This window comes from Caretta caretta, chromosome 10, assembly GCF_965140235.1.
Source record: "Caretta caretta isolate rCarCar2 chromosome 10, rCarCar1.hap1, whole genome shotgun sequence".
Lineage (NCBI taxonomy): Eukaryota > Metazoa > Chordata > Testudines > Cheloniidae > Caretta > Caretta caretta.
The window spans coordinates 10,311,799-10,323,691 of NC_134215.1; the positions used below are offsets into that span (position 1 = coordinate 10,311,799).

An 11,893-nucleotide genomic window follows, 5' to 3' on the forward strand; every position below is an offset into this window, starting at 1 on the left:
GGATTTGGAAACCTGCCCCGATGTGCCTGGTGCGGGGACATGACACCTTCTTGCTGGATAAGGGTTAGCTGGAAAGGTCCCAGATGTACCCTGCTGATGGGCACGAGACCCTGCAGAGTGGATGTGCCCTGTTCCCTGGGCTTTTGCTACCTTAGCTCAGTGAAGCAGCATGAAAGACCTGAATGGGGCATTGCTTCATTTGCAAGAAGCATTTAGATTTTATTTCAATACAGTATAACAGGTGGTTGTTGCTGTTTTGGAAACACCATCTTTTGCCACAACAACAGAGCCAGGAGAGAAGCCAGAGGAGCTCCAGGCCTCAGTCCTGGAGGGGAGGCCAGCACTTACAAACAGGGCTGTAAGGTTAGCCACGTAAACCTTCCCCTCTCCGTTCTGGGGGACCTACTTTAGTCTACACTGCAATTAAAAATCCACAGCTGGCCAGTGCCAGCTGACTCGGGCTCGCCAGGCTTGGGGTAAGGGGCTGTTGAACTGCGGTGTAGACATTTGGGCTCAGGCTGCAGCCCGAGCTCTGGGACCCTCTCACCTCACAGGATCCTAGAGCCTGAGCTCCAGTCTGTGCTGAAACATCTATACCGCAATTAAACAGTCCCTTAGCCCGAGCCAGCTGTCACAGGCCAGCCGCGGGTGTCTAATAACAGTGTAGACATAGCTTTAGCCTGAGCACTTTGGCCTGTGTGTCTTGACCGAAGCCCCAGAGAGCCAGTATCCAACCTGGGATTGGTCCCTTGCCATTAGACCTCACTGCCTCTCATATTTTTGGGCTGCCCCCCTTTGCAATTAGAGGTCATGCTGCCTGCTGACCTATGGCTATCAGGGAGCTTGCAAGCCACTAGTGCATTAGGTACATTTCTAAGGTCTGGTCTACACCTACAACGTAGGTCGACCTAGCTTTGTCGCCCAGGGGTGTGAAAAAGTCACACCCCCTGAGAGACGTAGTTAAGCCAACTTAAGCCGAAGGTAGACTGAAGAAAAAATTCTTCAGCCACCACCTTTCAAACGGGTGGATTCACTGATGGATGGAAAAGCCCCTTCTGTTGCTGTTGCAAGTATCTGCGCTGCTTGCATTGTAGCGCAGACCTACCTTAAGGGTCCCTGTGGAACGAGTGAGAGACGTTCTCTTTTTCTAAACCGAAAGCCAGGTTCTGTCTTTGTATTTATAGCGAACCCGAACTGGGGAGCTGAAGGGGGGAGGTGCTGTGCCCACAGGATTGTGGAACCGAAAGGACCAGCTCTGCTTCACAGTAAACAAGATGCAAACCAGAGTGTCTTCTGCTGAGTTTCTTTGGCAAAAGGCGTTCCCCCCTCCTCTGTGTATTATCCTCTCCCCCTATTTCTCTTTTCTCTACCCATAAGGAGTTCCCTGAAGTCCAGTGAAGGCCATGCACTTTCCTGTTAGGAAGGCCAGTCCCTCTTCTCTAGCTGAATGTCCATCAATTCCCTGGTCTGCTCCTCCCCTAAATTCTCCCAAAGGCCTTGCAAGTGCTGGCAGAACAACAAGGAAAAATCCCCTGTCCCGTGGCCAGTTAGAGGCGGGGTGCTACTTACAGCATCAAGAGGCTCACAAAGGCAATGAGTAAAATCCAGGTTTCGAGGGATAAACTTGGAAGGAAATTCATCTCGACTCCCTGCCTGCTACAAGCGAACAACTCTCAGCTCCAAAGAGGCTTCTCGGCTCTTTAAAGTTTTTCAGCCCTCCAGCCGAGTACAGCAGGTTTTCTGCAAGGGATGTTCCTGGTCACATGACTTAGTAAGTTATTTACTCTCACTGCACAATCTTTAACCCTCAAATGGGCTTCTCCCTTGAGTGCCTGAGAACAACTGTATCTGCTTTCTCTTTGCATCACCTCCCTCAGTATCCTCTGAGCTCTGAGGTGCCTTAGCAAAGCCCACTGGCCTGTAGCCAACCTACCCATAAGATCCCTCATGCTGCCTTTCCTTTTTCCTAAGCTAGAGAGGTGCCCTGTGTTGGAGTCTTGAAACGCAGCCTACGGCCACCTCATTGCTCTGACTACAGTGGGAGGGATAAACCAGTGAACGACAGTGAATGCACCCAAAAGGCCATTTCTGTTCATCTACCCACGCTGATAGGAACACCTAGGTGAGTAGGGAGGGGACTAGTCTTAGGGGTTCCAAGCACTCTGAACTAACCTGCGATATAGAACAGTGCTGGGCGTCAAGTTTTGAAGGAGTGCTACATGGAGACAAAAAGCCACTTCTCTGACATGCTGCCTGGAATAGGGTCAGAGGAGAACAGGACAAGAGGATGTGCTATACAGAAACTCTCCAAGTGGCACCCAGCCAAAGGGTTCCAGGCTAGATGGATGAAGCAGACCATTTGTCTCCCTATAACCTACCCACTCTCTTTTCTTGTCTTATTTTGCTACAACCCTGTGTCTTTAGACCTGTGGTTCTCAACCTATTTACCATTGTGGACCGCATACACAGCTGTGTACGTGTTATTTGGGCCGCATCCACACAATATATATACTACCTGTATGGCCGGGAGGATGTCACATGGGCCGCAGCTGTGTGCTGACTGGGCCGTCGGCAGGCTGCAAGTTTAGAACCACTGCTTTAGATTGTTGTCTGGAAATCTTGGCCAGAACCTGCTGAGACAATGTAACAATCTTAGCCACTGAGAAGAGGGAATGATAAATGGGTCTCTGCAGCTGGGTCAGCTCAGATTCCTTGGTCAGAAAGACACAGACTAGGGCCTGGTCTACACTACAGAGTTAGGTGGACCTAAGCAGACTTGTTTGACCTAGTTTTTGCATGTGTCTGCACCTAAATTTGTCTCTCACCGGTACAAGTACCCCATTACAGTGACGCAATAACACCACCTCCCTGAACAATGCAGAGCCATAGTCAACCTACTTCCATCGACACAGGGCAAGTGTAGACACTGCATTACCTGCATCAACCCACATAGACCTCCAGCAGCTCTCCCACAATGCCTCTGTCCCTGCAAGAGTAGTTGCTTCAGTCACAATTTTGAACTTCACTGGCCAGGGGTCACAGACATTGGAAGTCCACCTCTCCCCCTTTTCTATTCTCCCCCTCCCCCAGCCTGTTTTTAAAATGTCTTTTCCTGAGGGCCCACTTTGACGAGCACAACCAGAGCTTAAATTCTCATAGAGTAGTCCCCAGAGGGTCCCCCCCATGCTATTAAAACTCCAGGGGGGTGAAAATATTTACCGAGCTCCAGCTGAATTTAAGCCCTGACACAACTACTAGCCCACCTTGGCAAGCAACTAACCATGCCAGCTCCACACACATGCTACTAGATGTGCTCCTGCCTGGAGCAGGTGAGAACTCTTGGATCTCCTCATCCTGTGGGGAGAAGCTAAGGATCAGCCAAAGAAATATAGATATCTACGTGCAGCTTGCACAGGGGATGCTGAAACTGGGGTAGGACAGAGATGGACAGCAGCAGGGGGCGAAAGCAAAGAAACTTGGCAGATCTGCCACTTCTCCAGTGAACTACATGCCATACGTGGCAGGTACCCCACTAGCACCCCACGTCGGACTGTGGACACTTAGTGAGAACTTGACCAGGAGACCCCTGCAACTGCACAGTGAGGAGGAAGAAGTGGATGGGGGTGTGGGGGAAACGGTGGGAGACACAAACCATGAAGCCAGCCAGGAGCTGTTTGAACCTCTGCCAGAGCCAAGTGCAGATGAACCTGCTGATGAAGGGGAAGGGAGCTCAGGTAAGTGTATACAGGCATTCTTCCTTATAAGTGTTTTTTTACCTATTCATTGCCCCAAGTCTTCCCTCTCTCCCTCCCTGCCCCTTCTTCCCCACTTAAAAATGGCACCCATCCCCTCTGCATGTTTAGAGAACAAAGGCATTGACTTGATTGCTCACTTTCCTTGTGAAATGTTAGAAAATAAATTCATACAGATTATTCTGGCCGTCTGCATTACACAGTCCACATAAGATCAGTGTCCTGTGCTCGGACAGAGGGAGAAGAAAGAGGTGGAGGCAACATCAGCTCTTCCATTTTTTGGCTTGTTCGGCTAGGCGGGGGCCAAGTGGAGTACTTTGTTTATGTGACCAGGGATGTCCCTTTTATCCTGTTGAGCAATCTCTCTGAAACTTTCAAGGATATAATCTGTAATCCTTTCCTGAACATTTCTAGGGAGGGAGGCCTTGTTTCTTTCCCTGCGATAGGAGATTTTCCCATGCCATTCTGCGACTACTTGTGCTGACACCATTGTAGTAAACAGGTTAGCAGCACACGGTCCTGGCCAGCTTTGGAACATCAGTAGCAGCTGGGTTCTCTGTGACTTGGTCCCCCTCAGGAGTGAGACATCAGCCCAAAGCACTGCTGCCTGTGAAAATATTGGCAATATTCGCTGCACTTTCCTTATACTCACACCCAGAGGCACCCAGCGGTTAATCCTTCCATGCAACAGACCTTCCCCCCCTGGCCCCAGTCCCCCACTAGGGCGTACTCACCATGGCTTGCGCTGCAGAGTGGTGCTCCAAAGCTAAAGTGACAATTACCACTTCTTATGAAAGGTGTTTATAGAAATAATGCAAGGGAATGTTGAGACTTATCTTTTCCTTTCCGTTGTGACTGTAAATTTAATGCTGTATCTGTCTGTTTTAATCAGCAGCTTTTGGCATGGTAGCCTTTGACGATGTCCCCTCCACGCCTGCTGAATGTGTGACCTGGTCAGGAGCAGAAAGAAGCAGACCAGAAAGGATACATTCTGCGAGATCCTTCAGTCGTCTGCAGCTGCTGACAGTGAACGCAGGGATTAGAGGGGGGCAAGTGGCTGAGAACAAGGAGCAGGACTAGGAATGGAGAAATCTGTTGTGGGAGGAGAGGCAAAAGGACAGAGAGGTGCAGCAGGACATTACAGCTTTGGTCAGCAACAAACGTAGCAGTTGCAGAACATTATCGAGCTTCATGCACAAATACTCCTGGAACAGCAGCTTTTACAGTTCCTGGGAGACCCTCTGGTCACTGCTCCCTGTAACCCCCAACGTACCAGGTGGCAGCATGGCATGAACCCTTACCCTTGTGGCCACTGCGCACCTGGGGAAAACAGGAGAACCCTAACTACACCTCGAGTGACTAGTGATAACTGCAGGGTCAGCCCCGGGCACAGTGCACTACTTGTGTTGCAACGTGAATGAACCTTTGTCATATGTTTTTAATATGCATGTTTATCCTTTCCTTGGGTTTTACAAGTATGGGTCACCCTCTTACAGTGGTGCTAAAATGTGTTTAACTTGTATATTTGCTCTTTCATGTTGGCTCCCATTTCTTGGCACACAATAAAGTTATATTTTTGGAAACTCGGAATTTGTTTATTAGTTCACACCAAGCATAAATACCACTTTACAAAATTTGTAACAGGAGTCAATAACCCACCCATATTTAAGCTCTGTACACACCAAGGCTCACTAGTTAATAAAAGCATCACACAGCACTGCTCTGGCTGACTGTTAAAAGACCTCTATAGTTCTACAGTTGACTCTTCTGATAGTCCTTGTGTCTGGCTGTTCAAATTCAGCAAATAGTCAGTCCACTTCAAACCTCCCCCCTGCTGGTAGCCTTTCCCACTTTACCTCACAGATATTCTGTAGTACATAACACACAGCTCTAACAACAGGAATATTTGCCTCACTGAGATCCAATCTAGTCAGTAAACATTGCCAGTGACCTTTGAATCTATCAAAAGCACATTCAACAGTCGTCTTGCACTTGGTGAGCCGGTAGCTGAATCTTTCCTGGGTGCTGTCAAGGCGGCCAGTGTATGGCTTCATGAGCCAAGGGTAGGCTGGGTCTGCCATAACAACTTTTGACATTTCAACATTGCCAATAGGAATGTGCTGATCAGGGAAGAATGTCCCTGTTTTCAGCTTTTGGAAAAGTCCTATGTTCTTAAAGATGTGAACATCCTGCTCCTCCCCTGACCAGCCCACAGTAGATCCCCCAGCATTTCCATAACCACGGTTATGGACTCATTGGCAAGGTGGGGGTAGTGCCAGAATAGGGAGATGTGTCCCATCTCTCAACCCATTGCAGCTCAGGATCCCCACTGTTGCAAATCCATCCACTGATTCCTGCACATTGCCAAGAGTCACAATCATGTGCAACAGGAGACAAATAATGGCTTGTGCACCTGAATAACAATGGTCCCCACTGTAGATTTTTTACCTCCAAACTGAATGGCCAGTGACAGGTACTAAGCTGGTGTTACAAGCTTCCAGAATGCAATTGCCACTTGCTTCTCCACTGTCAGGGCAGCTCTCACTCTGGTGTCTCTGCACTGGACTGTTGGGGCAAGCTCAGTACACAGGTCCAGAAATGTGGCCTTTTGCATCCAAAATCTCTTCAGCCACTGCTTGCTCGTTGTCTCAGACCAGAATTACTGTGCCATCTCACCACACAGTGTTCATGTCTTGGGCCCAGAAGACACTATGTGGAGCTGCTTCATGAATGCCAGCAGCAACCTGGTATTTTTATTTGCCGTGTCCAGCAGCATTCAGTCATTGTCGTCGAACATCTTCTCTTCTTCCTCCTCATACAACTGATTGTAGTAATACTCACCGAGGTTCCACAAATATTGTACAATTGTGTGTCCTGTATTAGCAACAGTCATTAGAATTGTGCTGAGGTCTGCAGGGTCCATGCTTCTGCCAGAGACATGGTGGAGAGACCGAAAAGCAGCGCACAGGACTGTGGAAGTTTGTTAAATGGCACAAGAATTATGAGATGGAATGAGCATGATAGGATGGAGAAGGTGGCATTGTAGGAATTTGACCCCTAGTTCCCAGAAATCCCTGGGTGAACTGCTGTTATGCCACACAGCACTTTGAACATGTCCCACAAGTGATTGCACCAGCTGCATGTAGATGTAGCTTCTGTCAATCAAACTTCGTAGCGTACATGGCCTAAGGCAGTGTCTCCCAAACTTTTCAAAGCTGAGCCCCTGTGATGGGGTGTCCACCCCCACTCGAGGCAAAGCAGGTTAAATTATGTCAATTAACCTTGTATGCTGCATCAGTCAGAGAGCAATAAAGCCTAATGGAAGATGACGTTCGCCTGGGAAGGAGCAGGTTGGGTCTGTGTAAAGGGATGGAAGCTGAGAACAGAAGAGGGCTGCAGGGGAAGTAGTCTACAGTTACTCGCTGGGAGGAGGGAGTTTGGGCTGTTAAACCCAGGGGGAGAGGGCAGAAGATAGAGAAGGGACGTAGGAAGGACTCCAGGGAAATAGCAACAAGGTCTGGGAGCAAGCCACTGTTGCTGGACATAGGGTCCCTGGGCTGGACACTGGAATAGTGGACGGGCCCAGGTTCCCCTACCAGCCACTGGGAAAGTGGCGCAAGACTTGGTCTTGAACCAGATGACTGCCTGGAACAGCATGTGGACAGCTGATCCAATGGGAATTTCATGCTCCAGAAGGGCAGGGCTCTACAGTGATCTGCCGGAGGGCTGAGGCTTGAAGAGGGAGCACTGTAAGCCCTGGAGAGCGAGAAGGGACGTGGTGTGAGCATCTATCGGAAAGGGGCGGGCGCCTGGCCTGAAAGGCGCTAATCCCCGCACACAGCCATAAGAAGGTGTCTCAGTGGTGAGTGACCCTCATTACAGCCCCCTCTTCAGATAACTGCAACCAATTGCACCCCTCTTCAATCCCAGTGAAAGGCCTCTGTAAAATGAGAAGACTGAGCAAATCTTCAGGATGATACTCCCATTCCTTTCTGACCCGCTGTGACAGAGATACATAAAGACAGGCAGTGCGACAGTTAACAGTAATAGTTGACATTTAAAGTACCATTATTGGCACCTGAATCCTTCAGAGCTATTGTTTCAGCCTCTCTGCAAAGAAAAGCTGGACGAAGGGGGTGTGCCGCTGTCAGGCTGGGATCCTCATGGTGCGTGGGAGATATGTAATGGCCACCCAGGCAGCAGGGCCGGCTCCAGGCACCAGCGTTCCAAGCAGGCGCGTGGGGCGGCAGTCAGAAAGGGGCGGCAGAGTTTCTGCGGCGGTGGCGATTTGGCGGCAGCTTCTCTGTTCCGCTGGCTGTGGCGGCAATTCGGCGGCAGCTTCTCTCTCCCCTGCTGTCCGAGGTGGCAATTCGGCGGCAACAGGTTTTTTTCCCTGCTTGGGGCAGCAAAAACGGTAGAGCTGGCCCTGCACATGAGAACTATTTCAGGGCCATAAGGTGACATAACCAAAGATTATATCAGGTCTCAGAAGCTAATTATTAACAGAGTCCTTGCTTCAGGCTTTGGGAGTTTGTCCTGATGACATTTTGCTTCTTTCTTTGTGGTTGATTGTCCTTTCACTCAGTATCCTAGAGGGCGGATATGGGGAGTTCTTTCTATAGCCATGAGCAGACTCCCTCTTGCTTGCATGGTTGAATTAACCTCTCTGAACAGAGCTGGTTTTCCACTTTGCAACTGGACTCTCCAAGGCTGTATTACCTCAGACATAACAGTGCTGTCCATGGCAGAGCAGGTCCCCTCCAGCACAGCATGGGCAAGCAAGACAGGCGGAACCATGCTGGCCAGGACAGATAACTCCTAGCCACCATATGGTTTAGATGTGGTGACTTATCTGCTCCTTCCCTGGGCCCTGGGAAGACCTGGCAAGAATGAGATTCTGAGAGGAAGCTTATTGGATGTTAAGCAAACTCACAGGGCCCAAAAGGCCATTTGGCAAATCTAGCAAGTGGCACTTATGTTCAGAGCCTCCCAATGTCAGTGAAGAGCTTTCCAGCCGGGTTTCTGTCACCTGTATCCTGGAGACGGTCACGACTTCCCATCCACTCTGGGCCTGTGGCTGCAGAAGGCAATGTGTTTTGTCTGGCAGGTCCTGTTCTCTTGTGAAGTGTGGCAGGGCACTTCCTTTGCCTCGTTGGCCTCAGCGTTTCTCCCTTGGGCAGTAGGGGGCCTGGGGTAAACCAGTCTGGTGATGCCGGAAGGGTTTTCTCTTTGCTCGGGCTTTATTTTCCCTTATTTACATGGTGGGCCTCAGGGTTGGCCCAAAAAGTTCTCCTTAGGGGGAAAAAAAGGGGGGGGGAAGAAACCTCCAAACTCACAACGCAAACAGAAATATTTTCCCCAGGCCCCTCTTCTGGGGTGTTACCCTCCTATACTGGCTCCTAGTTGCAGTGTTTCCCCAAGCAGCTATCTTACTTTCTTTCCCCATAGGGAGGGGAGACAGCCTTCCATCCAGGGGAAGCCTTTCCTTCCTGCCGCCACTACCCCGGCTGCAGCCTGTCTCTCCCCTCCCCACTCTCACGGGAAGAGGGGTTTTTAAAGGTCATTGGTTGCACTTAACTGACCTCAGGAGTCTCTAGTTTCCTTTTTCAGCTCCTAGGGAACAGGGCCTTCATCATTCTAGGGCTGATGTATCTGCCTTCCACTCTTTGTTACTGTGGGGCCTATTTCTGGTCCTCCCTCCATTCACACTTCCCAGGGGAGTTCCTCTGGGCGGCATCCGCTGGCTCCCTTGACACCTTCGAGGAGCAGTGGTTGCTGTCCGGGGTTCTCTGCTTGATGTCCTCTTTAGGTTCTCTCTTTCTGACCCTTTGACCTGCACACCCAACCTTGTTTTTCTTTGTGGTTGTCTTGCGTAATCAGTTGAGTTCCTGGGCTCAGTGGATCCTCCCTGGAGGGTCCTTTAGCTGTGGGCGGGCTTACGCCTGCCCACTTCCCCTGGAATTTTCAATAGGACCGCTCTCTTATATCTGTCAGGGGTGAGTGAGACATGCCCCCTTGGTAGACAGACATGCACTAGTGGGGCTCAAGCGAGAGCTAGCTTGCTAAAAACAGCAGTGTGGGTGTTGTAGGTCAGGCTCTCAAACTGAGGGAGGCGGGTGGACGTGAGAGCCCCAGGCACAACACCCACACTGTTATTTTTAGCATGCCAGCTTCAGCCCTGTTAGCATGAGTCTCTCCACCCAGGCTGGGAAGCACGCTCCCAGCTGCAGTGTAGACCTGACCCTGGGGGCTAAGTTGGTAGGGATGCTGGGGGAGGCTATGGTATTCATAGATTCATAGATACTAAAGTCAGAAGGGACCATTATGATCATCTAGTCTGACCTCCTGCACAACACAGGCCACAGAATTTCACCCACCCACTCCTGAAAAAAACCTCTCACCTATGTCTGAGCTATTGAAGTCCTCAAATCGTGGTTTAAAGATTTCAAGAAGCAGAGAATCCTCCAGCAAGTGACCCGTGCCCCATGCTACAGAGGAAGGCGAAAAACTCCCAGGGCCTCTTCCAATCTGCCCTGGAGGAAAATTCCTTCCCGACCCCAAATATGGCGATCAGCTAAACCCTGAGCACATGGGCAAGATTCACCAGCCAGATACTACAGAAAATTCTTTCCTGGGTAACTCAGATCCCACCCCATCTAACATCCCATCACAGGCCATTGGTATTGTGCCCAAGCTCTTATTTTCACATCATAAGACACATCCAGTGCCAGTCTTTTTGAAGCTGCAGAAGCTCTCTTGCTAAAGCCCACACAAAAGAGAGATGAAGTGGTGCTGGTTCTAGTAGGACAAGATCACAGGCAGCCACAGGTTCTCACTGCCATAACGTGCACAGTGATTTATTTGCTAATCAGTCAGTCTGTTTACTGGGGGAGCCTGGCTGATTTCCAAATTCTGAGGCTGCAGCAAATTTCCAGCTCTCCGCTGATCAGGGCTGGCTGTGAGTGTTTGGGGCCAGAAACTTTGGCTCTTTAACTTTATGCTTCCTTTTCCGCCCTTCAGAAATCTGGTTCTTTTATTTTTCTCGCCTCACACGCTCCACAAAAGTGCTGATTATACCACATACTTTTACAGCCACCCTTCCCACTTGTCATATGATGCAGATTCTTCCAAACCCCAGAGCAATTATATCCAGCTTAATACAGAAAGCAGACTAGAGACCACAGTTATGGGGAGGGAGATGAATTAGCCAGTGTTCAGTTTTGAAGAACAAGCCATTTGAGAGAGCACAGCTCTGTAAAAGAGTAGTAAATATCCCAAATAAGGGCTGGCTGCGCTCCATCTCCTACACACAAACCCTTTGATTTTCCAGTAACCTCTGCTAATGACTGCTGTGATTTTCTCACGGGCTTTAGTGGGAACCCAGCTTGTATTTCCAGTTTTCATCCCCCTCCTTGCTAAATCACAGGAGAGCAGCTGATGGCAAAGCCAGTTTCCCCAAGGAGGGAGAGTGGCCTGGCCCAGACAGAAGGTAAGGAAGAGATGGGGCACCAGACAAAAGAAGATTTAGTTCAATGTAGCACCTTCCATACAGGGTAATGTTTCCCTACCTGCAAAATGGGCTTCAGCTCCAATGATCCATGCTAATAGGTCCGCCAGCTGTGGGACAGATCAGAAGACAGAAGAGTCTTCCACCAGAAGGCATCACTGCTGCTGGTCACGCAGAGGAAACCAACTTCTCTAGAATGATCAAACTAATAGAAATGGTTAACATGTATCAGGGATACAGAATAACAACAACCAGGCAGGTCATTGGAGCAGCTCACACAGAAACCCTTTGTACTGTTTGGGAGAAAATATCTTTCCTGCAGCAATTAGCTGCAGTAACCCTAACAATGGACTCTGTCTAGTAGCAGTACTAGTGAGCCACATTCAGAAGAGGAAAGCCAGATCCCTGGACCAGGCTTTAGCAAAGAACTTCCAGCGGCTGCTTTGTGAAGCTCTTACATAGAGGTTATCCCCTTAGTCTGTTGGACTTTCGCTGATTGGGGGCACAGGGATCCTTTCTCAGAGTTTCATTTCCTTCTGAGAAAGGGGACTGTATATGCTGCTCCAAAACAGACACAAGGGCAAACAGTTCGTGGAAGAGTTGTTTGTCTTTTCCTTTATACTTCCAGGTTGGA

The 11,893-nt window shown here is 49.6% G+C and overlaps 1 protein-coding gene across 1 annotated transcript in view; it reads right to left on the bottom strand.

Moving 5' to 3' along the window:
• LOC125643929 (cytochrome P450 3A24) overlaps nucleotides 1-11,441 on the bottom strand; it is a 32,419-nt gene extending 20,978 nt beyond the window's left edge. Inside the window, exons 1-3 of the mRNA XM_048867212.2 lie at nucleotides 11,321-11,441; nucleotides 2,516-2,630; nucleotides 1,570-1,740 (exon numbers count right to left, since the gene is read on the bottom strand). Of these exons, the coding sequence (XP_048723169.2) occupies nucleotides 1,570-1,640 (71 nt within the window). The 5' untranslated portion in view covers nucleotides 1,641-1,740; nucleotides 2,516-2,630; nucleotides 11,321-11,441. The remainder of the gene's footprint in view (nucleotides 1-1,569; nucleotides 1,741-2,515; nucleotides 2,631-11,320) is intronic.
• Between the last annotated feature and the right edge of the window lie 452 nt (nucleotides 11,442-11,893).